General features: G+C 50.2%; 2 protein-coding genes across 6 annotated transcripts; one reads left to right on the top strand and one right to left on the bottom strand.

Annotated features, from left to right (window-relative positions):
- Nucleotides 1-7833: 7833 nt before the first annotated feature.
- LOC116950253 (uncharacterized) lies at nt 7834-14078 on the bottom strand. 5 transcript variants are annotated; one of them, XM_032967911.2, is made up of 7 exons: nt 13935-14078; nt 12496-12681; nt 11794-11967; nt 11093-11228; nt 10429-10607; nt 9806-9899; nt 7834-8871 (listed from the first exon to the last, which is right to left on the bottom strand). In XM_032967911.2, exons 1-7 carry the CDS (start codon nt 14012-14014, stop codon nt 8716-8718), a joined length of 1005 nt encoding a protein of 334 aa, XP_032823802.2. In that variant the 5' UTR covers nt 14015-14078; the 3' UTR covers nt 7834-8715. The 5 variants fall into 5 exon arrangements, with proteins under 5 accessions (XP_032823802.2, XP_032823803.2, XP_032823805.2 ...); XM_032967912.2 differs by having other exon boundaries at nt 9839-9899; nt 13935-14075; XM_032967914.2 differs by having other exon boundaries at nt 13902-14046.
- A 60-nt stretch (nt 14079-14138) lies between these two features.
- Nucleotides 14139-25840, top strand: NOC4L (nucleolar complex associated 4 homolog). The gene is made up of 15 exons (XM_032967924.2): nt 14139-14651; nt 16337-16463; nt 18310-18419; nt 18817-18924; nt 19065-19211; nt 19405-19504; nt 20576-20607; nt 21645-21695; nt 21874-21985; nt 22745-22805; nt 22940-23050; nt 23863-24029; nt 24146-24228; nt 24967-25080; nt 25219-25840. Exons 1-15 carry the CDS (start codon nt 14520-14522, stop codon nt 25330-25332), a joined length of 1569 nt encoding a protein of 522 aa, XP_032823815.2. The 5' UTR covers nt 14139-14519; the 3' UTR covers nt 25333-25840.
- Nucleotides 25841-26276: the final 436 nt, after the last annotated feature.

Genomic DNA, 26276 nt, shown 5'->3' with positions numbered 1-26276 from the left:
TGAGGTACATGCTTCTGTACTCAGCTGTTAGGTAATATTTGGTCACTTGACACGTTAAAAAACAAGATTTTCGCCTATTTTTTTTAGATATAATACCACGTAAAATGACAAACGATATCAAAAAATCCCTGTGAACATTTCGAGCTATTCCAAGTAGGAAGCAATATCTAGAATTATGTGGCTTTACCTATTATGAAACATGAGTTGTCAAACTCGGCATGCAAAATGTCATTTTGAGAAAATCGCAATGACAGTTTTGGCATTGTGATGCTTGTAGCAATGAGATTTGAGAGTTATACACTTGTGTTCTCCCTCTTATTGCCATGACAGCAAAGTAAATAGTCATATATGACTAAGCTAGACATCTACTCCAGAGAATAAGCTTTTCAATGATATGCAATTCAACTAGTTTATTTCTTATAATGCGGAGACAAATTGCGATGAAAGATGCTAAAAAAATGCTAATTTAAGGCTTTGTTTACTTGAAGTTTGTATTCAATCGTAAAAACTATTTATCAAATATACAATTTTAGTTTTTATGATTTTAATCAATTTTGATCATCAATTATTAGCAATAAAAAAAGTTATTGCTAATAATTGTGTGCATGTTATGAAAGTTTTGAATTTATAGAAGCAAAATAGAAAAATATAGAAAAATTGACAAACTGAACAAAAATGATTATTTTTGCCTGTAGTACCTGGCCTTAATTAATAATCTTAACAGGTACATTGAGGGTAAAGTTAGCATTTCAGATATCTTTACTGAACAGAAATAATAAAGAACCACCAGTACTTGCCTCACCTGCCAGTTAATGACTATGAGCAAACAAGCTGCTAGAAAGAGACTTAACTAAGTCACTGAAATTGAAGAACAAGCGTAAATAAATACAAGAATATGTATGAAATACATGCCTTGGGGACAAACATCCATTTGTAAATTTTTTATTGTCTTAATTAACAGCAGAATGTTTTATTTGTAACGTCCGGGCAAATAGGCGTGATTGCTATAGGTGCAAAACCAGGTTTCTTGCGAGAAAAATTAAACAGCTGCTCATTTGGAAAGGTTATCATGTATTATTTTACTTCTGTTGGTGTAACAAATAAAATGGCACCATTGAAGTTTGGCCACCTTGGGTGGTACCGATATCTGGTCTGGCCCAAGGACTAGCTTCAACAAAACATTATTGTACTCGCAATACAGTAGTGTTGTAAACAGAAAACCCACGGTCAAGGCTACCCGACAAAAACAAGATTTTAGTCCTGTATAACAAACTATACAAGATGTAATAACATAGGAGTGAAATGCAACTGGGCATAAAGTCCACAGGAACATTGCACAGGGAGGTAAACATGCTTGGGCACTCAATTCCCAAACCTGTCAACCCATCCGGTTTACCCCGTATTCTTGTACAGGGAAATTGAGTTTTCAGGTCCATACGGCGTACAGCCGGTTCAATACGGGAATTGTTTTTGGTACGTTTGTTTTTGTTTCTCCCGTGCGATGAAACTTTGTAAGATGAACGTTTAGATTTATAAAGACACGGGGTGACCAATACGGTCTGAATTGGTCTGTAATAAGGTAGGCGCTGATAAGGGGTTGACAGGCATGAACTCCATTCGACACTATTGACTACAGTGGTCAAGGCAGTCAAGGGTCCAACACCACTGCCAGGGGAGTTTGCACCTGAAACTCAGACGTGGGGGCATCGGCTGTTTGCGCCGATAAGTTCAACGCCAGAGTTAACGCGGTGGCCACAACGCCAAGCACTGTGATTCTATTTTGGTGAATCTCACCTGAGTGACCAATTGAGTCGCATGTAACCCTGTAATATATGGGGAAAAAAACACAGAGTACAGTTCCAAATACTGGCGACATTTATTGATAACAGGTTATGCGAGTCGGGGATTTTTTTTATTTATTTGCCATCGGCAGTAACAAACAAAAAAGGAGTTGTGTGCTTATGCTCGTGTTCTGATTTGTCCTGAGGTTAACGACAAAACTAATTAGCGATCATCCGCGCGTGGATGATCGCTCAGAGCCACATACGGGGCTATAAAATAGGGCACACATCTTCTTGGTTCTTTCGGTAAAGTCACGTAGAAGGGAAATAATAAAATAATACAAATAAAACATAATAAAATAAAATCCTCACGACGTTTCGGCCACAACACAAGTAGCCCTCCTCAGGTGAAGAAACAGAACTGTCGGAAAGACAGCGCTCCAATGAACACATTCCTGCGGAGGGGGCTGGTAGAAAATTTTGAAGTAATTTTGTAGTAATTATGTACGGATATTTAAGCCAAACTTGTTAGGGTCGTGCGCAGAAGAAAGCTAAATGAAAAGTGAGCAGAATTATAAAACGACGCCAGAAAGTGCAGCGTAAAAGAGGTCGCACCAGAAAGTGCAGTGTTATAATCCCCTGCCTCCTGTGAATTAATCCCGGTGGGGCTTCCAGTCCATATAAGGGCACCACGGGGTGACCAGCCCCTCCCCACCCAGCCCCTCCCCACCCAGCCCCACCCCTCCCACCCCCCACCAGCCACACCCAGCCCCTCCCCACCCCACCCAGCCCCTCCCCACCCAGCCCCTCCCTACCCTCCCCTCTCCACCCAGCCCCACCCCTCCCACGTGGACAGACATCCACAGACATACACAATTAATCCCCTGCCTCCTGTGAATTAATCCCGGTTGGCTTCCAGTCCACTACGTTTCCTACCAGTAACACTGCTAAGCTTGGCAGCGTATTTTAAGCTGGGTGGGAGGAGCAGAGCGCCTTGACAAAGGAGTTTACATATCAACAGAATAATTTAGCATTGAAGTAGCTGTGTTAATGTGATAGATTAGTAGGATGTTAAAGTCAGAAATTAGCATGTAACTGGGAGATTAGCATGTAACTGGTCACGGAAGTAGCTATGTTAAAGTCAGAGTTTACATATCAACAGAGGCATTTAGTATATTGATGCTAAATAATTGCAACTACCCAACTATCATACAATAAACCGATGTGAAATAAATAAATGTAAACTACATCAATATAATCAATGTACTCATCTCCAATAAGCTGAGCTATTAACATAAAGTAACTGGGTATACACTACACTATATCATGAATACCATATAGTAAACTGATAAAAAACTAAAATATAAACTACATCAATATTATCAATAAACTAAATATACTCTCCAATCAGCTGAGCTACTAACAATAAGTCATTATACATTACAATTCTATAATGACTTATTGTTAGTAGCTCAGCTGATTGGAGAGTATATTGAGTTTATTGATAATATTGATGTAGTTTACATTTAGTTCTTTCACATCGGTTTATTGTATGAAAGTTGGGTAGTTGTAGTTATTTAGCGGCAATATATTAAATGCCTCAGTTGATATGTAAACTCTGACTTTAACATAGCTACTTCCATGACTTTAACACCCTGCTAATCTATCACATTAACACAGCTATTTCAATGCTAAATTATTCTGTTGATATGTAAACTCCTTTGTCAAGGCGCTCTGCTCCTCCCACCCAGCTTAAAAGATGCTGCCAAGCTTAGCAGTGTTCATTGGAGTGCTGTCTTTCCGACAGTTCTGTTTCTTCACCTGAGGAAGGCTACTTGTGTTGTGGCCGAAACGTCGTGAGAATTTTATTTTATTATGTTTAATTGTTATTATTTTATTATTTCCCTTCTACGTGACTTTACCGAAAGAACCAAGAAGATGAATCCCTGCAGTCACGAAAGCTTTAAATCGAAATAGGGCACACAATTAAATACTTCAATCTTGATTTGAAGCTTTCGTGACTGCAGGAATCCATACTCTTTGGTTCTTTCGGTAAAGTCACGTAGGTAGAAAAAAGAATACTTATTATCCAAATAGTCGCCATGTGACAGGGCCTTACATGGAACAACTTTTGGGGGTTCGGCAAGCACAGAATTTAGACACACGAGTCTTTACGTGGACCTTCGCTTGGTAATTATCACCACATGCTCTCATATATCATGTACTGTATTGCATTTCCAAGTCTAGTTTTAGTTCAAATAAAGTGTTGTTTATTGAAAGTAAAATCGGTAATATGAATCGGCACAAGCAAAAATGTACGTCCTTCAAATACACGTGTTACATTTGCAAATAGGATTAAAATGCTTTATATTTTCAGATTATTTAGGAATCCGTGAATACATTGAAGTTGACAAGCTACACGTGATCGATTATATCCAGTTATAATCAGGAACACTAAAAAACAACACTTACATGACAGTACGCATTCCCTAACCAGCGGCTGTTAAACATATGCAAACGATATTTGATGGAATTAGTGATTTCTCATGGAAACTCTTGACCGTTATCGTGATGGCTGATGGAGTTCAGTGTCAACATTAGATAGTGGCCAGCCACTTCACAGAGCACGCTCTTCATCCAGCACTGGACTCAGAATGGATTTACTAATGTGCAGTGTGGTCTGCCAGACTGTACCCGATGCCCTGGTGCATTGTCAGTCCTGTCAGATTTGTGGTGGCAAATGGTGGTCATGTCAGGGTCTTCAGTGCAATCAGGGAACCCGCAAGCAGCCAACCCTGTGTGTGTAGCACTCTGGGAGAACAACCACCCATTGAGTAGTGGCGACACGGCGCCTCGAACAGAAATCAGATTATTATAATAAAGAAGACAATTATCCAGTAGCTAAACAGCTTTGATTAAAATGTTGATGCAAATTAGTGTAAAATATATTCCTCAGTACTCTGCGAATTATAACCAAACACAAAGATTAATGGTGGCTGATTGCGATGTGGTATTTTGTAAAACGTGTTTTAATCAAAAGTCGTATTAAGCTATTTTATATTGCCTCATAAAACCGTGGATACTAATAAAACATTGGGGATGGCTTTTATTCACATCTCTGTTCATACGCATCTCACAATAAGCCCTGCAAGCACAAATGTAAACTTCGCAAGTGTTTTTAAGGCCCTTGAGCTGATAGATGTTAAAACAAATGTACTATTGTATTCAGTTAAGTACAGTTAATCAGCACCATCCGTTGAAATGTTTTAAGCAATACGACTTGGCAATTGCCTGTAACATGCAGGAAACATGACAGTTTTTTCTACTGGTTATTAGTTTTTACCTTCCTCCGAAATTTACATAAAAGTTGTTTCCAGTTTTTGATGGCACAATAAAAAAGAATGCATTGTCACCCAAAGGCCTGGGGCTCCATGAACCTAGCTTGTAAACCGACTACAATCCATGTACTAACTGAACAAAAATCACATTTCGCGAGGGCTGAATCGATCCTAACAAAGGTATATTAGGACCCTGGTACTGCACATCCAAACACAGTAGTTAGCTGGCAGCGCGAGACACACTTTGTGGATTTTGATGGTAAAGGTCCATGAGCATTTTTACTTAGATATTGATTCAAGACCTACGCATTTATATATTTACGTGATCTAACCCAAAAAACCAACAACTCTATTTTGGATATTGGTCGGGAAAGCCTACGTGGTTAAACTAAAGCCTTACTTTTGATTTTAAGCTTTCGTGACTGCAGGGATTCATATTCTTGGTTCTGTTTGCAGGTGGCACAGAACGAGAGGGCCACCGCACAATCCAGCTGATTTGCATGACGGTTGTGCAAAATCCCACAGCAGTTGGACCTGCTTTGGTGATCAGGCAGTCCCGATCGACAGAACGTGTCTTGTTTTGTGAAAGATTTATCACATTTACATTATGAGACCTCCTTTGCCAGTAACAAGATATAGTAATAGGTTTTACCCTTTTGACTGGCACAAAAAACTGACACCTTTATTCAAGGCATCATGTCTGCAATAACCGCAACACAAGCAGTCAAAATGCAAAAAAAAAGACAACTCTGATAATAATATTGCACTGTCCTTGAATTTGATTGGTCCACACCCGAGACGGCTTTCTTTAGAGCCTAGTCTTCACTGGTGTTGGACCAGAGGACGCCAAAGGCCAGTCAAAAGGGTAAAACCTATTACTATATCTTGTTACTGGCAAAGGAGGTCTCATAATGTAAATGCTCACCCCGAGCCCTCAATACTCTGATAGTGTGCTGTTTTTGAGTTGTACGCCTTTTGGCGTCTTCTGGTCCAACACCAGTGGAGACTAGGCTCTAAGAAAAGCCGTCTCGGATGTGGACCAATCAAATTCAAGGACAGTGCATATTATTATCAGAGTTGTCTTTTTGTTTGCATTTTGACTGCTTGTGTTGTGGTCATTGCAAACATGATGCCTTGTATAAAGGTGTCAGTTTTTTTGTGCCAGTCAAAAGGGTAAAACCTATTACTATTTATCACATTGTTTTCCTCAACAGCCTATTCAGCTGTTGAGCTTTTATTGTGATCAGCTTTACACACAGTCGTATTTTTTGTTAGCCTATGCCTGACTGTTATGTATCTAAGAAATTATCCCCTTTTATGCGAAGACCATGAAAAATACATACGTACAGTACGTCTATAAATCTATTAAACATTATAGTACATGTATCTCCCCCACCATTGGCGATGATAAACGCGCTATTATTGTGTGTACTTTAAAAAAAATAATCGTTTCCAATTAAAACAGCTTCAATGTACCCTATTAAATACAGGTTTTCGCAGTCGGTGGTCACAATGTAAATGTACAAAGTGTCGCTATAAAACCTATTCCTTCTGCAACCCACGTCCACTGCCGTTTTCCCTCGGTGAAAACACCGTAGTGAAGGAACAGGAACCGTTCTGAAAAGTACCAGAACACATTCGGGGTTCTGGTGTCAGTCCGGGCCAGCGGCGTATACCAGCGCATCCCCACCACTCTCATTCCAGTTGCACACTACTGGGGTAATTTACCCACAGCACAATCTATACGGTTTGCACATCAGCCGTACAAATTTAAAAAAAAGATATATGTTGAACTTCTTTTGCACCGCACGTAGCCAACCCTGCTTATCGGAGGTGCACTTAAGATACACAGCACCAGCTCATATTTGCACGACTTTCGGTAAACACCCCATGCCGGGCGTGGAGGTGGGGCTATGACACTACAGCACCATACTACAGTGAGGCTGCCCCAGGCTGGAAGCTGCCTGTGTGATTTTGCGAATTGCAGGCGCTCCAATCAATGTTTGCTACTGCAGCAATGGGTTTCATGTGCTGCAGGGCTCCATTCTTCGTACAGGGAAAGCTGCGACACGTCTTGCAATTGTACACACTCCACATTAGACGCCGGTGCCTACACACACCATAATCAACTCTCCACACATGATTCCGACTCAAAAGACTGCCACGCCCACTCTCGTTCACCATAATATGTTCACACGCAGGCAGCTCAAAGTGGGATAATTAACCAGGTAAGAGAGAATAGCTAACCTTTACTCAGGCAGTCATCAGCCTCTTCCCCGAGTTTTAACTTTCCCTGGAAAAAAAACCCTGGTTGCGTTAGCTACAAAGATGTTCATGAAATGTTTCATCAAGACAAAATCCTGATGATTTGTAAAACTACAATAAAAACGAACATTTCATTCTCGATATACTGTAGATCAAAGTCACGTGGTGCAAGTGCCTGCTTAAAACGAGAGCTCCACATGCAGCTTTGCGGCTTTTTATAGACGATTCGTAAGCTCGCGGTTTAAGTGCAGTCTGAATGAGGTCCGTTTGAAACAGAAATGGGTCAGTCCCTGTGCTGACCTGACGTACCTACCCACTCGACAGCTCAACACGTCACTTAAGGTAGCTTCACAATGCAGAGTCCATCAAAAGAACAGTGTTATGGTGTTATCTAACAGTCAATAACATCTCTGAGCTACAAAATAATACACACATGTGGATACCTCCAGTGAAATATATTTTACTTTACTGTGTGGAGAATAATATGAAAACATGGTTGCAAAAGAGATGCACAGCTTTACAATGTAAATTACTCAACCATTCTCAAGTAAAGACAAACCAGTTATGAATTCCTTGTGCAAGCATGTCAGTCAGTCAAACATTCAGAGATTATTTCACTCTGAGTGAGAAAAATATAAAAATAAACTAAAACAAATAAAATATTCCCAGAAATTATATTTAAATATATGCACACATTCATCCGTGTCTCAATTAGCTGCCGGATGAGGGCTTCCCCGTGCCGTGCTGGTCGTGGGAGATGTTTTACCATTGCCACGTTGGCCACTGCGGGTTGGCAAAAGTGGGGAGCGTAAAACCCTAACCTCCTCCCCCTCTCTGACTTATTTAACTGCCATAACCCTGGTGGTCTCTCTCCCACTTCAGTAAAAAAAAAATCCTTGCTGTGGTTGTCACACCTGCTGATGATTGCTTGTGTTGCAATCAAAACGTCGTGATTGATTTATTGAAATTTTTTATTTTATACATTTTTATTTATTTTTTCACCTACGTGACTTTATCGAAAGAACCAAAGAGTATGGATCCATGCAGTCACGAAAACTTCAAATCTAGAATGAGCATAAACACGGCAGCATGGAAATACAATGGATTTAGCCTCAATGACTTCTGTTTCCCACAACATAACCCATCGCTTACAATACCGGCTATGCATGGTAGCCGCCCATCTATGCACCATTTGGGTTCAACCTTGTTAGCTTCCAAGATCTGGCACATTCTTTGGGAAATATATAGACGAAACTAACACTGTAATCTAGATTATGAGGATAGGATCTCATTGTGCAGAGTTCTATTTTTGATTTGCTTCAATTATTTCCTCAGGTTTTTTGCTTCCGTTTCTCCCTTGGCCTTTTCCTCTTCTTGTTGGGCTTTGCTCTGCCCGTCTGCGATGCAGTCACGGTCTTGGCTTGAGACTTTGTGCTCAGAGCCGGCTTCGCATCCGAGACAACGTTCAGTATAAACGAGTTGGGGTCCTTCAAAGGAATCACAAGGGACAAGAGGGCGCGGAGGCGGCATCAGGCATGAAACCAACACCACCGTGATGTGAAAAAAATACTAAAAGCAATACATCGTGTAATAGCTGCAACAAGACTCGTTCATATTAACCCTTTCACAGCGGTCCCTTCTATTCTCGGGTGTCAGCGACGCCCTCCTCTGCCCACTCCAGATATGCCACGTGACTGAATGTATGTTTTTTTATTGCAGACCAAATCTATTATGGAAATCAAACGTGTTTGATTTCATCTAGTGACACATCTAGAAAATAAAAATATCGTACAAGGGGTCATGCCTCTTTCATGTTTATTTAATTACAAATAATCTGACTGACCAAGTCTCAAAAGTAAGAGTAGGTGTTACTCTTTCTGGCCATAAACCAGGTAGAATGAGAATAAAATAATAAATTGATAAAATAACACAATAATATTCTCACGACGTTTCGGCCACAACACAAGCGGCCTTCATCAGGTGAAGGGACGAGACTGTCTGGAGGACAGCGCTGTCCTCCAGACAGTTATTTTATTTTATCAATTTATTATTTTATTCTCATTCTACGTGACTTTACCGAAAGAACCAAAGAAGATGAATCCTTGCAGTCACGAAAGCTTTAAATCGAAACATAAACCAGGTGTTAAGATGATCAAACACCAAATAGAAATCAAGTTTGCATTAACCACACGTACTTGTGCTGAACATGCAAACAAACATGCTTTGGCCTACACCAGAGACAGTCTTCTTTATGGCCTAGTCTCATCAGTGTCAGACCAGAGAATGCCAAAAAGACAAACAGTACAATAGCTCGGGTTTACAGAATTCATTTTAAAAAGTGGCTGGCTACAGATTGATGTATTATAGCTAAAAAGCACATGACTGTGAAAGGGCTAAAATGCCATCGTGAGGCTGTGTCACCCGCGCTGGATGCTGTGGTGATAGAGGACGCACCACCACTCTGATCTCCACCCGATCAGTGCCATCCACTCCACCTTCACCGCACATCTCTTCCCTAAACACCCACAATACACGAGAATCACATGTCAGCTCAACCAATTAAACCCACACAAAGCCCTGATGCTGGCACATGATGTGTTTGCAGAATACAGCTGGCAGCATCTTGTTTTTGTGTATACTTGGACCAAATTAAACCTGCATTTTCATTATCTGAATAGCACTGCTAAATTGTTTATGTACAACACTCTCAAAGGCTCAATAATTCCAATATTATTAGTTATATCGTAAGAGTCATAACTTTTAACTGGTAATATGTTGCATTTTACCAAAAAAATCTGAACCTAAATTTACCAATAATTTCCTTTATTTAGCCAGGAAAGCCTTTCGTAAGTCAAGACACTCTTTCAGGAGGGTCCTACATTAGGATATTTAGCCAGAAAAAAACCCATGCATGTACATGAAGATAACAACCACAGTTCTGCAGAGATAGATTCAAGAATACAGTGCCATTGCAATGGAACATTGTCTATATTCAGATGTAGGAGAGGACACACCAAACTATTTCACGTGCTGCTTGGGCATACCCGACATTTTCATCCGTGTCCTCGACTAAGGCCTCGAAGGAGTTGGCCAGAAAGATATTATCTTCGCTCTCGGAGAGGGTCCTCGCGCGCGGTACGTTGCATATCTGCTGGATGTACTTGCTCCAGTGCTCCTGCTTCAGCTGTTTGCTGCAGGCGAGCAGCCCCCAGACGGCCGCCCCCTACGACACACAACAATCCACGGAAAGCCCGACCATCACAGGGCACCGAAAGAAACCCCTGCAAAAGACTGGTTAGTCTTTTCAAATCTATCAATGAATGTTTAGTGCCGCATTTTATTTTATATTCAAACTAAATTCTGCTTTAAATATTGTTTCTAAGCTATCCTCTTGTATGGGTATGTCGAGGGCATTATTGAGAAAATAAACTGAACACAATACAAGCAACGTGTTATTTTTACAAAAAATGTCATGTGATTTGAATGTACGATGGGACACAAGACTCTTTTGCTTTTGTATGCTTTACATTTGTATATAAATACAATATACTACTATGCTGTGGAAAACAATTATGGTAAAATTGTGAACAGTTGATGTTAGAAATAAGAGGTTGCCTTGCATTACTCAACAAGACTTTAAACAGGCCTCGCCGATGGAGGCGATTCAGAGACAGAATAAACACAGATTCTGCAGAGGAGGATTTGAACCTGGTATTGTTCGATGAGAGGTGGAGGCAGACGCCGAGCCTTGGGAGAGGATGGGCGTGGTCCGCACTGTTTTGGCCCCTTTGCGGTACGGCTCTTGTTCTGATAGCGATGATGCAGCTCCTCCTCCTGTCTCTTCCTGACAGTAGTCAGACACACGGCCCTTGTTCACATCAAGCCAAGTCTACTCATTAACACAGTGCCAACCTCTCTCTACCTGCGGACAACCATTAACCCTCAAACTATATTTCATGGACCTCCATGTAATTCAAAGATGGCGATTTGCAAACAAATAAATGCATCTGGACTAATAGTCCACATACCAGAGGTTGAACGCCACTGGTGTATAGAATTGTGCATGAACGTTATCGAGAGTAAGCAACAGGATTGGTGACTGATTGTTCAGGGTTGTGAGAATATGGATCACTAAAATGTTCTGCTGTACATAATATTGGCCGCAAAAAGTGATGCGTTCAGTTAATGAAAAGACGGTATTGAAAAAAGAAAGAATTGGAAACGATCGACAGGAATTTAAAGATCAATGGAATAACATGAGATGATGTGGCTCAGCCAAAGTTGTGCGAAACTGTTTCCCAATGTGCTGCTGAGCACAGGAACGACTCAAGTCGTCGGTCAGATCAATATGACGTATCTTAGCTTCATGATGGAGGAAAAAATCCTGGTCTGGAACTGAGGACACTCACAGTTTCTTAGGTGGGGCCTCCTCCTCAGTAGATGCCCCATCCGCGTCGCCGGTGCCGCAGACGCCCTCCTCATGTGACGCACTGGAGCTCCCCTCTCCGAGTTCGTGTGGGGACGCTCTCTTCCTCGACACCGGCAGCTGCGTGATGAACAAATTGTGCTCCGTGTCCGAGGAACTGTGGGGTAAAAAGGAACTTCATCCGGACAGCGCATGCTTAAGCACCGTGCGACTCGCGATTAGGGCCGTCAATTGATTATAGATGTTTCGATAACTGCTTTTATAATCGATTATCAATTTAAAGGATAATTGATTTGATAGTCATCCTCTGCTGGATGAAGGCCTCCTCAATTTGTTGTCATCTCTATAACTGACAATCATATCCAGTTATATATTACTTATGATTCAACCGATTGGCACACACGAACGTCAAACTGCACGGCGCATTCCAATGTGATTGGTCAGTTGCAGCCATCGTAATGCACCAGCGGCAGGGTTCACCAATCACCACGTGGTTCGTTTAAGCAGATACACACAGGGCTGAACGTGCATAATGAGACGATGCTTTATGGGCGCCAAAAAAATATAATTCTATTTTCGCACGTAATTATCGATCGTGTCAAAAAAAATGAAATTAACAACCATGCTTACGATGACATCAAGCTGCCGCCAACGCGGTGTGATGACAGCACAGCGGCTAACACACCTGCTGGAGTGCAGGGGCGGAGCGCGCTTTCGTTTTGTCCCCAGGACGACGTGGGAGATGCTGTCGTGGTCCGAGTCTTCGTCTCCTCCTCCTTGCCTCTCATCATCATCTGTGTCCCCATCGTGACCGTCGGTCTCGTCACCCATCACGCCGCCCAACTTCTCGTCTTGCGCCCCTCCGAGCATTCTGTACCGACATTCGGGTCACGCGCAACGCGAGCTGTTACAGCACCCCCGTCACCATCGTCACGTGTACAGCCACAGCCCCCTTTAGTGTCAATCCACTGCTGGATGAAGGGGGCCTCCCCACGGAAACGACATTCGCTCGCAATTAATGTTGGCCACGGCTGGGAATCGAACCCGGCTGAGCAGACTCAAAAGTGCTGCGTGCTGAGCGCTGCGTCACTCCTCCACTAGACGCCGAGTGGTTTTTGGTGTCAAATAAACCGTGCGAGGCTGCGGCAGAGTGCAGTACAACGATGGGAGCATCACGGCCACGACCACCACGACGGACGGCTACCGCGTTTGGGGACGGTGGCCACAATGGACCTGCGATCCAGAAGTCGCCGATTCGAATCCCGGCGCGGCAGTTGGACAACAACAACAAACAATAAAAAACATACAGAGCCGGTTTATACTGGTAGGAACGAAGTTGTAAACTGAGTGTACCAGCCTGCAATAGATTAATGTGTCCGTCCGTCCCCTTTCAATACTTTAACGAAGTGAAATCTCGTGCTGTTGGGTGTAAAATCAGCAATAGACAGCGCAGAGACTTGTCCTACCAGCCCAGCCTGCAGGGACCTGTTTTAAACAACTCCGGCGCTATCCACACCGCAGTAGAATTGGGTGCACCGCAGTTTGTTCCGTTGGCAGGTCGAGTGTGGTGGGGTCAAGTGTGGGGACTCCCGCCACCTACTCAAAGGCGTTTGGGCCAGCGTGAAAAGCGTAGGCCAAACATTACACTTCGGAGGGGCTGACTAGAACTCCCTATGGCCTACACCGTTCCGCAAGCAGTGGCGTAGAGCGAGTAATTGCAAGGCCGCGCCTTTGCCTCAACCCTTTGCCATCGCCGTGTTGAGCAACGCAGAGGAATGTTTAAACCCAGCTGCTGAGCACAGACCCAAAAGGTCCAAAACACCAAGCGACCAGCAACAAACAGCGCCATCAAATATGTAACGTAAAGCTTCGCTAAGAGACGACGGGCGGGAACTCAGGAGCAGAGAAACGCGGGACTCCGCCAAAGGGGCCCTCGGCCTCACCCGCCACAGGGGCCCTAGGGGCCCTAAGGACCGCTCCCTCACCCGCCAAGGGGCCCTAGGGGCCGCTCCCTCACCCGCGACTTGGGCCCTAGGGGCCCTAAGGACCGCTCCCTCACCCGCCAAGGGGCCCTAAGGGCCGCTCCCTCACCCGCGACTGGCGCCCTAGGGGCCGCTCCCTCACCCGCCACAGGGGCCCTCGGGGCGCGACGAGCTCATGCCGGGGTCAGGGGTCGCGAAGGCCCGCGAGGTCCCCGTGTGCATCCCCCGCCTCCACTTCGGGAAGATCTCTGCAGGAAGAGGAAAGAAACGGGCGGAAGAAATCTTCCGTCTCGTGTGGGACTTCTGGAAGACCACAGGAACGCAACGCCCCCAATCTTCTGGAAGACAGAACGTCTTCTGGAAGACGGAAGATTCATTCCGGAAGACGGGGAATAAAACAGGGGGGCCCCGATCTACTGTAAGGCCGGGGGAGTCCACGTGCGGACCCTGCTGACCACGCGGGGGTTAATCTCGTAGGTTCATCAATCATCTCGCGGGGGGTTCATCATCTCGCGGGGGATTCATCATCTCGCGGGGGGTTCATCATCTCGCGGGGGGTTCATCATCTCGCGGGGGGTTCATCATCTCGCGGGGGGTTCATCGTCTGGCGGGGGGTTCATCGTCTCGCGGGTTTCATCTCGCTGGACACTTTATAGCAGCAGCATCAGCAGGAGGAGGAGAAGGATCCGCAGGCGATTCGCAAAAGGCGCCCGGTCACGAACTCGCGATGGGCCGAGGCTCTGGCCGTGGCTCGGGGCCCCGACGCCGCGCCGGCCCGCGGCTGCAGGAGGCGGCGCGCGCCGTGCTGGACAGCCCGCGCCACGCCAACCGCCTGCTGGAGCTCCTCGAGTCGCTGGAGGTGCGCCCAGCCGCCTCCTCGTTGGCGTCGTGGACGTCCTTGCAAGGGCGATTGCTGTTGTTTCGTGCTCCTCCTGGGCTGCTTGTAAACTTGCGCGCGGCTAAAGAAGCGACGTTATAGCTCGCTGGGCCTTAACATGTTAAAGATAGAAAAAAATGGTTTTTAATTTAATTTCAATTTTTTTAGTGATTACATTTTGAATTAAATGTTTAAGTTTACCGTTCCTATACTTTGCACCCCTATCGTTTGTTTGTATCGTTTGTTGTAACGTTCTGACCTGCCTGGACATGTGTGAAAAAGAGCTTCATAGCTCATCGGCTTTCTCCTGCGGTATAAATACACAGATTCTGAGAGCTCCATTAACGTTGGGCCCTGGGGGTTTTCGGGTCGGGAGAGAGGGGGGAGTGGGTGCCCCCCCCAGGTCTGCGTGAGCCCCCCCCCCCACCAGGTCTGCGTGAGCCCCCCCAGGTCTGCGTGAGCCCCCCCCCACCAGGTCTGTGAGCCCCCCCCCAGGTCTGTGTGAGCCCCCCCCACCAGGTATGCGTGAGCCCCCCCCCAGGTTTGAGTGAGCCCCCCCCCCAGGTCTGCGTGAGCCCCCCCCACCAGGTCTGCGTGAGCTCCCCCCCAGGTCTGCGTGAGCCCCCCCCCACCAGGTCTGCGTGAGCCCCCCCCCCCCAGGTCTGTGTGAGCCCCCCCCCAGGTCTGCGTGAGCCCCCCCCCAGGTCTGCGTGAGCCCCCCCCCAGGTCTGCGTGAGCCCCCCCAGGTCTGCGTGAGCTCTCGGTCCAGACCTTCAGCCCAGGCCCCAGCACGCCAAGCGGGCGGCAACGACCCCGCACCCGCTGATGGTGTGAATAGTCACCACGTTTGCCTTGAGCAAGGATGTTGTTATTAGTGATATTGTTGTCGGCGATGGGGGGAATTCCAAAGCGGAGCAGTGCGAGGGAGACAGAAAGAGAAGTGAGGTGACCTGCAGTGTGGTGAGTGGGTGAGTGGCTGGGTGAGTGTGATGTCGTCTCCTGCAGTGTGGTGAGTGGGTGAGTGGCTAGGTGAGTGTGATGTAGTCACCTGCAGTGTGGTGAGTGGCTAGGTGAGTGTGATGTAGTCACCTGCAGTGTGGTGAGTGGCTAGGTGAGTGTGATTTAGTCTCCTGCAGTGTGGTGAGTGGGTGAGTGGCTGGGTGAGTGTGATGTAGTCACCTGCAGTGTGGTGAGTGGCTGGATGAGTGTGATGTCGTCTCCTGCAGTGTGGTGAGTGGGTGAGTGGCTAGGTGAGTGTGATGTAGTCACCTGCAGTGTGGTGAGTGGCTAGGTGAGTGTGATTTAGTCTCCTGCAGTGTGGTGAGTGGGTGAGTGGCTGGGTGAGTGGCTGGGTGAGTGTGATGTAGTCACCTGCAGTGTGGTGAGTGGCTAGGTGAGTGTGATTTAGTCTCCTGCAGTGTGGTAGTTCAACTCAGCCTGGTTGAGACGGAACAGCCTGGTAGACTGAGTCCTCCACATGCGTGGAGGTCCGTGTGGACCAGTGGTCAGGTGAGCTCCACCTAACCTGGTGGCCTGTTGTTTCCAGCAGCATCGGTTTCAGCAGGAAAACTCGGTCTAGTTTGTACTCCATAATAATAATGCCAGAAGCTTTACCGATGAAAGTGTCCATCCTGGATGGTAATGACTGATAATGCTGATGATTGCAGTCGGAGGTGGAGGAGGAGGTGGTGGCTGGCATCGCGGCCTGCAGCGGCCTCTTCTCGAGCCTCGTGCGGCGCGGGGCGATCCACGGCGGGGCCCTGCCAGCCGAGGAGGAGGAGGATGCGGTGGCCGGTGAGCAACCAGAGTGGAGGGGAGAGTGGCGTGGGGGTGTGATGAGAGGTGGAGAGTGGTGTGTGCGTGATGAGAGTGGTGTGTGGAGAGATGGAGAGTGGTGTGGGGGATGTGTGTGTGATGATAGATGGAGAGTGGCGAGATGGAGTGTAGTGTAGGGTGTGTGATGAGAGTGGTGTGTGGTGAGAGTGGTGGTGTGGAGTGTGTGGTGGGAGTGGTGTATGTGGAGAGATGGAGAGTGGTGTGGGGTGTGTAGTGGGAGTGGTGTGTGGTGATAGTGGTGGTGTGGTGGGAGTGGTGATGTGGAGTGTGTGGTGGGAGTGGTGTTTGTGGAGAGATGGAGAGTGGTGTGGGATGTGTAGTGGGAGTGGTGTATAGTGGGAGTGGTGTGTGGTGAGAGTGGTGGTGTGGGGTGTGTGGTGAGAGTGGTGGTGTGCGGTGTGTGGTGAAAGTGATGGTGTGTGGTGGGAGGGATGGTGTGGGGTGTGTGGTGAGAGTGGTGGTGTGGGGTGTGTGGTGAGAGTGGTGGTGTGGGGTGTGTGGTGGGAGTGGTGGTGTGGGGTGTGTGGTGGGAGTGGTGGTGTGGGGTGTGTGGTGGGAGTGGTGGTATGGGGTGTGTGGTGGGAGTGATGGTGTGGGGTGGTGTGTGGTGAGAGTCCCGTGGTGTGGGGTGTGTGGTGAGAGTGGTGGTGTGGGGTGGTGTGTGGTGAGAGTGGTGGTGTGGGGTGTGTGGTGGGAGTGGTGTATGTGGAGAGATGGAGAGTGGTGGTGTGGGGTGGTGTGTGGTGAGAGTGGTGGTGTGGGGTGGTGTGTGGTGAGAGTGGTGGTGTGGAGTGGTGAGAGTGATGGTGTGGGGTGTGTGGTGAGAGTGGTGGTGTGGAGTGTGTGGTGGGAGTGGTGTATGTGGAGAGATGGAGAGTGGTGTGGGGTGTGTAGTGGGAGTGGTGTGTGGTGATAGTGGTGGTGTGGTGGGAGTGGTGATGTGGAGTGTGTGGTGGGAGTGGTGTTTGTGGAGAGATGGAGAGTGGTGTGGGATGTGTAGTGGGAGTGGTGTATAGTGGGAGTGGTGTGTGGTGAGAGTGGTGGTGTGGGGTGTGTGGTGAGAGTGGTGGTGTGCGGTGTGTGGTGAAAGTGATGGTGTGTGGTGGGAGGGATGGTGTGGGGTGTGTGGTGAGAGTGGTGGTGTGGGGTGTGTGGTGAGAGTGGTGGTGTGGGGTGTGTGGTGGGAGTGGTGGTGTGGGGTGTGTGGTGGGAGTGGTGGTGTGGGGTGTGTGGTGGGAGTGGTGGTATGGGGTGTGTGGTGGGAGTGATGGTGTGGGGTGGTGTGTGGTGAGAGTCCCGTGGTGTGGGGTGTGTGGTGAGAGTGGTGGTGTGGGGTGGTGTGTGGTGAGAGTGGTGGTGTGGGGTGTGTGGTGGGAGTGGTGTATGTGGAGAGATGGAGAGTGGTGGTGTGGGGTGGTGTGTGGTGAGAGTGGTGGTGTGGGGTGGTGTGTGGTGAGAGTGGTGGTGTGGAGTGGTGAGAGTGATGGTGTGGGGTGTGTGGTGAGAGTGGTGGTGTCGGGTGTGTGGTGGAAGTGGTGTATGTGGAGAGATGGAGAGTGGTGGTGTGGGGTGGTGTGTGGTGAGAGTGGTGGTGTGGGGTGGTGTGTGGTGAGAGTGGTGGTGTGGGGTGTGTGGTGGGAGTGGTGTATGTGGAGAGATGGAGAGTGGTGGTGTGGGGTGGTCTGTGGTGAGAGTGGTGGTGTGGGGTGGTGTGTGGTGAGAGTGGTGGTGTGGGGTGGTGTGTGGTGAGAGTGGTGGTGTGGGGTGGTGTGTGGTGAGAGTCCCGTGGTGTGCGTGCTCACAGGAGCAGAGTGTTCCGCGGAGGAGAAGTACGAGCAGTGGCTGAGACATCGCTACAACGACTGCACAACGCAGCTGCTGCAGCTGCTGTCGCACGACTCCTCGGACGTCCGGGTGAGCGATCGGTGCCGCTCGATGCCCTCCATCGTGACGTGCGTCGGTGTGAATGTCTGGTTGTTTGTGCGTGGATCTGTGTCTTGCTTGCCGTAGTGGTGATGGCCACCCACCCCTTCGTGTGCTGTGCCGGCATTCTTAGGTGCTACTCACTCATGTCCAGGGATTGATTTCAGCCGGGTCTGTCTGGATCGGCGGCCCTTAAAATACTTTTATACCAGGCACACCGCATCCAGTATACCTCTCGCTATGGATTTGGCTACTAGTCACGTGCCACCTTCTGCACTCTACCAGTGACTTGTAAAATATTCAATGATAAAGTAAGCCCCGATGATGATGATGATGATTAAACGAGTACTCGACTGGATGATCATGATGATGTTACCATGCCCTACAGGAGCTGGCACTGTGTGCCCTCATGAAGTTGGTACAGACTGAAGGCCATCACCCGCTGGGCAATCAGAAGACCTCGTCCGCCGGAAACTTCCCGTACACGCTGTTCAAGGTGCGAGCGCCGAGCCGGTCCGGAGCAGCTCACCGCCCCCACCGCCGGCCTTGTGAACGCTCGAGAGATGTGCACGTCGGCTCGGCCGCCGCCGTGCGTGGCGAGGCTCGGTGCTAAGGGCCGCGTTTGTCGCCGCGCAGGCCGTGCTCGATCGCCTGCTGGAGGAGGAGACGCCATCTCAGCTGCTCGGGCGATTCCAGGAGTTCCTGCAACACCACGACACGGGGCTCCACACGCTCACCGCGCTGCGCTCACGTCTGCGCACGGTCGCCGCCACCACCGCTCAGGTGCGAGGTCCTCACCATCATCGTCATCATTTAATATTCTACTCGTACCATGCAGTGTGTCTCATGGTGCTAATCACTGGAGCAGCACCACCCATGGTGCACTTCACTTGGCGATTCCTCCGACCGTGTGGAGCTGTGCGTTGTGGCCGGAGAGAGCGACTGTGGAGCTGTGCGTTGTGGCTTTGTGTTGCAGGGCCCAGGGCCCGGGCTCCAGGAGAAGGCGTTCCTGCTCCTCACCGCCGTTCAGATGCCATTGGAAAAGACGGAGCTCAGCCTGCTGGTGAAGGGTGACGGTACGGAGGGCGTCCTGGCGAGCGGCGACAGACATGCAGACGTCACGCAGTGCAGAATGCTCGTCGCTGACATCTACACCCCGTGGTTTGGGATCCCGTGTTAGCAGTGGTGCACGACCATGTTTCAGGAAGTGGCCCATCTATGAAGAAGAGGCCTTGTCTGAAATGGCACCTGCTCCTTTACACGCGCAGTTTCCTGCTTCACGAACGTTGAGGTTTTGTTAGAAACGCCACAAAACCTTAAGCCTCCCTAGTTTGGAACTTACTCCCCCCCCCCCAGTCATCTGGCAAGTTGATTCCCTGCCTCGGTCGTAGTGCGAATTCAAAACCTCCCTTGTTCTCATATGCCTCTGGACTCTCTTCTCTAAAAACATGATTTATACAGTGCAATGCACAACCTTCTTCCTCATGGCCATGCGTGCCCCTCTCTTTTGGAGAGCATCGGGATGCTGTTATGTTTAGATTCTATCATAATGAGCCGTGATATATCCACCGCTGGATGAATTTCTCTCCGAGCCGTCGCCACCCCCGCAGTCTCGCGATGCGTTCCCTCCCGTGGACGCCGCTCGGTCACCGCGACGACACCCGGCCATCCCCGCTCTTGGCTGTGTCGCGTTCACGCCTCCCACGTGACGACTCTTGACTCGGCACGTTCCGAGCCGCAATCTGATCCTCTTTGTCTCTCATTCTAATTCCAAGCATTCATCTGCAGCCTTCAGCTTTTGTACGTGTGTATGTTGAACGTCTTTCGCACCGTACGTAGCCAGCCGTGCACATTGGTGTCTTGATTTTTCACAATCAAGTCGAGTTTGGGAGAAGCGCTTTGCCCTGCCGCGGCCCGTCTCTCTGCGCGACCGGCACGACCGGCGGTCCGCCGCTCGCTGTCCGGGCGTGCGGACGCGGTCCACTGCGGTGTCCCTCCAGCGGACGTCCCTCGTTTGCTCGGCGAACTTTCCGCGCACGCGCGGTTGTTTGCTCTGCTCGCACAAATTGTATTCGTCTTGCCCAAAAAAATATATATATGTTCCGGTAACCGTAGATCGAATTGACTGCGAATCTTTCACTTCACAGATAAGACGGAAACCAAGGTGACAGACATCAAGGTGAGGAGACGGCACCTGCTCGGTTGTGACCTCTGCCCGGTTGTGACCTCTGCCGTCGAAGCCCACGGCCCCAGAGCGGACGTCCCGCTCGCCGGCACCACCTGAGCTGGCGTCCCTTTAGCGGTTCCAGTCGCCTGATGTGGCCAGCCGGCGGCTTACACGGTGGCCGTTTGAAACGAGTGGGATTATCGCGATTCGCTCTCATTAGACACACGCACAGCTGATACGTCGATAATTAGGTAGCACCAATTCCTGCTGTGCCCCACGGATTACGGAGATTCTGTGGAGGGAGCCCAGGGTGTGCTGCTGCTGCCCTCTTGTGGCATGCATCGGGGTTGACGTGACACCCGCGGTTGGCTCCGCGGCTCGACACAGGCAGCCGGTTGCATTTTGCCGATTGATCGCTGCACCTCGGCCTCGACTCGCACTGTCATCACGTGCAGGGGCTGTGTTAAAAGAGGAAAGATTGAGAAGTCCTCACCGGGCCTCGGGCGATGGTGGTGCTGCCCTCTGCTGGCCGTCCTCGGAGCTGCAAGGGAGACAGAGGCATTGAACGAACTCCCAATTTGTTCACAAGCCAAGGTTGCTGGTCTCGTCAAGTCGAGTTCACGCGTTACGTAGCAAGTGTGCGGAGCAGTGGTGACACCCATGCCGCACAGCAGGAAGGACCTCGGTTCGATTCTAGACTCGGTCTACAGTTTTTTATGATCTCCCCCTGTTCAGAGTTCTCTATTTCACATAGCTAACAAAAAGGACATACAATGTAAATGGTATTGCCGAAATATTCCAATGCTGAAACATTACCCGCATATTCTGACCGCAAAAACTCGGCAGGGCCCTCCTGAAAAGGTCTTGAGACTCGGCGAGGCTGCGGGTAGGGTGAACGAGCGTAGAGTGGTTTTATTTTTTACCTACGTGACTTTACTGAATAGAACCAAAGAGTATGGATCCTCGCAGTCACGAAAGCTTCAAATCTAGAATTGGTAACAACAACGCAGAAGCGCCGTGAACGAGCACTGGTTTCCTCTCTCCGCCAGGAGCATCGCAAGGTGTTTGAGAATACGTGGCTGGAGCTGCTGAAGCACAAGGTAACGTCATGCGGCCGGGTGCATGAGGCCTAGCGGGAGGCCCGGAGCCTGACCCAGGCCTCGCTGCCATCCCTGCAGATCCCATGTCATGTTGTCCAAAAATAAGTTCCACGTGTTGCAATGAGATTTCCAGCAAGCTCAGGAGTGATGTCTGTGCTGTGTGCCGTTTGTGTTGCAGCTGCCCCAGGGGCTGTACAAGCGCGTGCTCGTGATCCTGCACGATCGCGTCATGCCGCACATGCGCAAGCCTCCGCTGCTCATGGACTTCCTTAAGGCCTCCTACGACATCGGTGAGGAGAGCGCGGGAAACCAGAGCCTCCTATTACAGTGGCGGCGGTGTCGGAGGCTCCTGAGCGGAGCCGATTGGCGCTGACCGACTGGGAATTGAGATGAAAGCAGCTTGTGCAGTAGATTTAGCGGCATGCACAGAGGCGTCGCTCGCGACCGGCGGGAAGGCGCCACTCCCTTCCGCTCGTGCCCTGCACGCGTGCCGTGTGACCGCCACGTGGCACGTGCAATTCTCTCGGCCGATGGCATGCAAATTTGGACGTGAAAAGTACATACTCTTTGGTTCTATTCGGTAAAGTCACGTAGGTAAAAAATAAAATAACAAAAATCACAACGTTTCGGCCACAACACAAGTGGCCTTCATCAGGTGAAGGGACCGTGCTGTCATGAGGACAGCGTTGGAGTGAAAACAGCCAAGCCCAGGTCACGTCCTTTAAGCTGTGTGGGAGGAAGCAAAACGTTTGACAAAGGAATTAGCATAAAAATGAGCACGATGTACGTAGGAGGTGCATGGGCCATGATGGACCAGGAGCGGGTGGGGACCATGACGGACCAGCAGCGGTCCGTCATGGTGAAGTGAAAAGTACAATTATGCACCACTCCATACGTCGGTTGTTTACTGGTTAATGGGACGTGGGCAAATGGTGCGCTTACTGCAGGGGCCGTCACTGGAGGCGTTTGCGGAGCGTCGCCGCCCATCGTGTCCGATTCTGCGGTCCTGGTTTCCACCGTTGGGACCTCGGTGTTTGCATTTGTTCCAGGTGGCGCGGTCTCCCTGCTGGCTCTCAACGGGCTCTTCGTCCTCATCCACCAGTACAACCTGTGAGCGAGCGCCTCGCAGCGCAACACCGCACGCCTCGCACGCAACGCAAACGACGATGACGACGGGGAGCGCCCGCGTTGCGCCGTGCGAGCCGTCACCCGTGTGCCGGTGGCTGCTGCTGCTGTAATTACAGGGAGTACCCCGACTTTTACAAGAAGCTCTACAGCCTGCTCGAGCCGTCCATTTTCCACGTCAAGTACCGAGCGCGCTTCTTCCACCTGGCAGACCTCTTCCTCTCCTCTACGTGAGATCCTGCGAGTGCCGAGTTGTCATGTTGCGTTTGTATCGAACGTCATAAAAAATTGAGACGCAATCTGTACGTATGATGCGATGTGAAGGAAAATGATCATCTCAAAATGCTGCTGGAGAAATGGCAACGTGCGTTTTTTTCGCACGGAGGCGCGTGAAACCAGACACACAGGAAGGCACCCAGAACCGGCACAAACAATCGTACATTGGAGTGTCGCACCGGACTTTAATTCCGTCGTCACGACGTGGCGTCAAGCGAATTGGACCTCCTGTAGCGTGGAGCAGCCCCCACACAACGCGCGCCCACCAACCCCCCACCCACCCACCAACCCCCCACCCACCCACCCACCAACCCCCCACCCACCCACCCACCAACCCCCCACCCACCCACCCACCAACCCCCCACCCACCCACCCACCAACCCCCCACCCACCCACCCACCACCCACCCACCCACCACCCACCCACCCACCAACCCCCCACCCACCCACCCACCAACCCCCCACCCACCCACCCACCAACCCCCCACCCACCCACCAACCCCCCACCCACCCACCCACCAACCCCCCACCCACCCACCAACCCCCCACCCACCCACCCACCAACCCCCCACCCACCCACCAACCCCCCACCCACCCACCCACCCACCAACCCCCCACCCACCCACCCACCAACCCCCCACCCACCCACCCACCAACCCCCCACCCACCCACCAACCCCCCACCCACCCACCCACTAACCCCCCACCCACCCATTTACCCACTTGACGGCCTGCGGCGGACGCGTCTCTCCCCGTCTCCCCACGCAGCCACCTGCCCGCGTACCTGGTGCTGGCGTTTGTCAAGCGGTTGTCCCGGCTCTCGCTGACGGCTCCGCCGCACGCACTGCTGCTACTGTTGCCGTTCATCGGCAACCTCGTCCGCCGACACCCGTCGTCGCGCGTGCTCCTGCACCGTGCCGCGGCCGGGCTCGCCGGTGAGTGTCTACCCCGCGGCACGCTCCCCCCCCGGCTCGCATTCTCCGTTTTCGTGGCGGCGCGCGTGCGCGGCTCACGCTGATGCCCCCTCGCGGTGGATTTGCCACGCTTGCAGACGTGACGAGCGACCCGTACGCGATGGAGGAGGAGGACCCGGCGAAAAGTGGCGCGTCCGACAGCTCGCTCTGGGAAATCCAGGTTGATGCCGGCTGCGCAGTTGGTCGTGTGTGCACCTATACCCTGCGATGGGCCTTCTGATTAAGGCTTCCTCTGTTCTGACATTTGGGTGAAGTTGATCATTGCGGACTCCGAGACCTGTCATGAGTCAGTGGTTATATTCATGCATCGATTGTCATCTTGTTTTCAGGGTCTTGTTTGCACTGGAGGAATCCGATGAGCTATAAAGCTCCTTTTCACAGATGTCCAGTAGAAAATATCTCCCGTGTGCCCCGTGCGAGGATCAAACTCATGACTTTCAGATTGAGACGTGACGTGCTACCTACTGCGTTTACGAGGCAACTCGTTGAGCGCAGTATTTGTGTAGCTGGCTTCAATAGCCCCAATGTTACATTGGCAAATAATTTGTATATCATTCATCTGCTTCTTGCACTCATAATATACACGATTTGATGTCACCATTGATCCTCAGCTGTAATAGTTAAATACGTAGTTCACCCTTTCACAACCGTCTATGATGATGCCCTCTCGTGGCCGATGCCGTGTATCACGTGAGCGGATGTAAGGTTTTGTTTGTGGGCCACACACTGCTGCTGCCGCCATCTAGTGGCAACATCTGAAGAATCGGTGTACAGTTGAAAAGCGCACGGCTGTGATTCGCCGCAGCCGAATTCTGTGGAGGTCACGTGACCACACGGTGTTGGCGTTTGCTGAACGGCGGCGCTGCGGTTGCGCGTCTTTGGCCGTGTGTTTGTGCAGAGCCTGCAGCGACACTACCACCCGGACGTGGCCACTGCGGCCACCGCGCTCACACGGCCGCTCTCCGACGTGGAGGAGGACCTCTCTCCACTGCTGGAGCTCTCCTCCACCGAGGTGGGTACCTCGCAACCCCTCAGCGGAGTCGTTGGGTGTCATTTCCTTCCAGGTGGAGGCGAACGCGGTGGCGGCTAACGCGGTGGCGGCAAACGCGGTGGCGGCTAACGCGGTGGCGTTGCGCGGCTCCCGTTGCAGTTGTTTGAGCGGGAGGTGAAGAAGAAAATCAAGAACGTCCCCTTGGAGTTTGAGTTGCCCCAGGGGCTTCTGGGAAAGAAAGGCGACACGCTCACTTCTCGCTGGACCCTGTAGCACGACCACTGGCGGTGGCGGCTCACCGCGCCGGCTTACGGCGCTGGTTTGGGGAAGGCACAAACTGCACGTCAGGTGTCGTCTCGGGTCAAGAGCACGGGGACGATTGAGTGAACCGACGGACGTGACTTCACCTGCTCAGTCTATGGATAGTCCCATCATTAATTTCTGCTGTAAATGTTTTGCTGTCACGCGAATGAGATTTGTCACCGGTTGGACGGCAGACCCGGGAGCTGCCACCCAAAATTTGCTGTTGCTGTTCAGGGGTCGGCCGCATAAAACAACTCCCGGGCACCGATTTGAGTTGGTGCCGGTTAAGGAAGCTTCTCATATCGGGGAGGGTGCGGGGTTTTATGCAAGCGGTCGTGGAAGCTGACGGGCGCCGTCTGAACGACTCTGTTGTCATTCGGCGTTGATCGTCTGCAGAACGAAAATTATGCTTTGTGGTTGTTATTTTTTAAGACGTTTGTGTTTCAAAGCCTCTTTAGAAAATAAATGTGAAAGGACATTCGAGTGTTTTTTTTATTTGTTTTCCGCATTCACGTTGCACCGTGTCCACCGGCCAAGCAGCGAGGGTCGCGCTGCTGCACTCTCGCAAGGGAGGCGCAGCATTCGTGCCGAGCGCTTGCGAACGGTGCCGCCGCGTTCAGGGAAATTTCGGTGGCCGATTGTGGTCATCGCACGCACACCGACGTCTTCTCCATCGCGATGAAGACGTTATCGTTGCCAAGCCGTCAACACCACCACCACCCCTCCTCGTCAACGCCGCCCTCCCTCCAGTTCCCGCAGCTGCCGCACAGGCGACACGCAGCGACCTCCAAGATCTGGCCTGACCATCTCCCACCATCTGCCCTTAGGGTATCGTCTCCCCCCTTGGGTCGTTGGGATCTTGGAGTCCGCTCCAATACCGGTCTCGGCAATCGGCGCTCCCTCATCCTGCACGG

Source organism: Petromyzon marinus, chromosome 38, assembly GCF_048934315.1.
Source record: "Petromyzon marinus isolate PM22_M1 ecotype Great Lakes invasive population chromosome 38, UKy_Petmar_22M1.pri1.0, whole genome shotgun sequence".
Lineage (NCBI taxonomy): Eukaryota > Metazoa > Chordata > Hyperoartia > Petromyzontiformes > Petromyzontidae > Petromyzon > Petromyzon marinus.
The sequence above is the reverse complement of the archived record's forward strand: the minus strand, read 5'-3'. Positions and strand labels throughout refer to the sequence as shown.

Bases quoted from the DNA above. Each gene is read 5' to 3' on its own strand.
- LOC116950253 (XM_032967911.2), bottom strand. From the start codon at position 14,014: ATGCACACGGGGACCTCGCGGGCCTTCGCGACCCCTGACCCCGGCATG. The intron at 11,968-12,495 runs GTGTGTTAGCCG...TTTACCCCACAG, and splicing joins CCGCCCCTGCACTCCAGCAG to TTCCTCGGACACGGAGCACA. The intron at 9,900-10,428 runs GTATGCCCAAGC...GTGGGTGTTTAG, and splicing joins GACACGGATGAAAATGTCGG to GGAAGAGATGTGCGGTGAAG.
- NOC4L (XM_032967924.2), top strand. From the start codon at position 14,520: ATGGGCCGAGGCTCTGGCCGTGGCTCGGGGCCCCGACGCCGCGCCGGC. The intron at 19,212-19,404 runs GTGCGAGGTCCT...TTTGTGTTGCAG, and splicing joins TCGCCGCCACCACCGCTCAG to GGCCCAGGGCCCGGGCTCCA. The intron at 22,806-22,939 runs GTGAGCGAGCGC...CTGTAATTACAG, and splicing joins CTCATCCACCAGTACAACCT to GGAGTACCCCGACTTTTACA.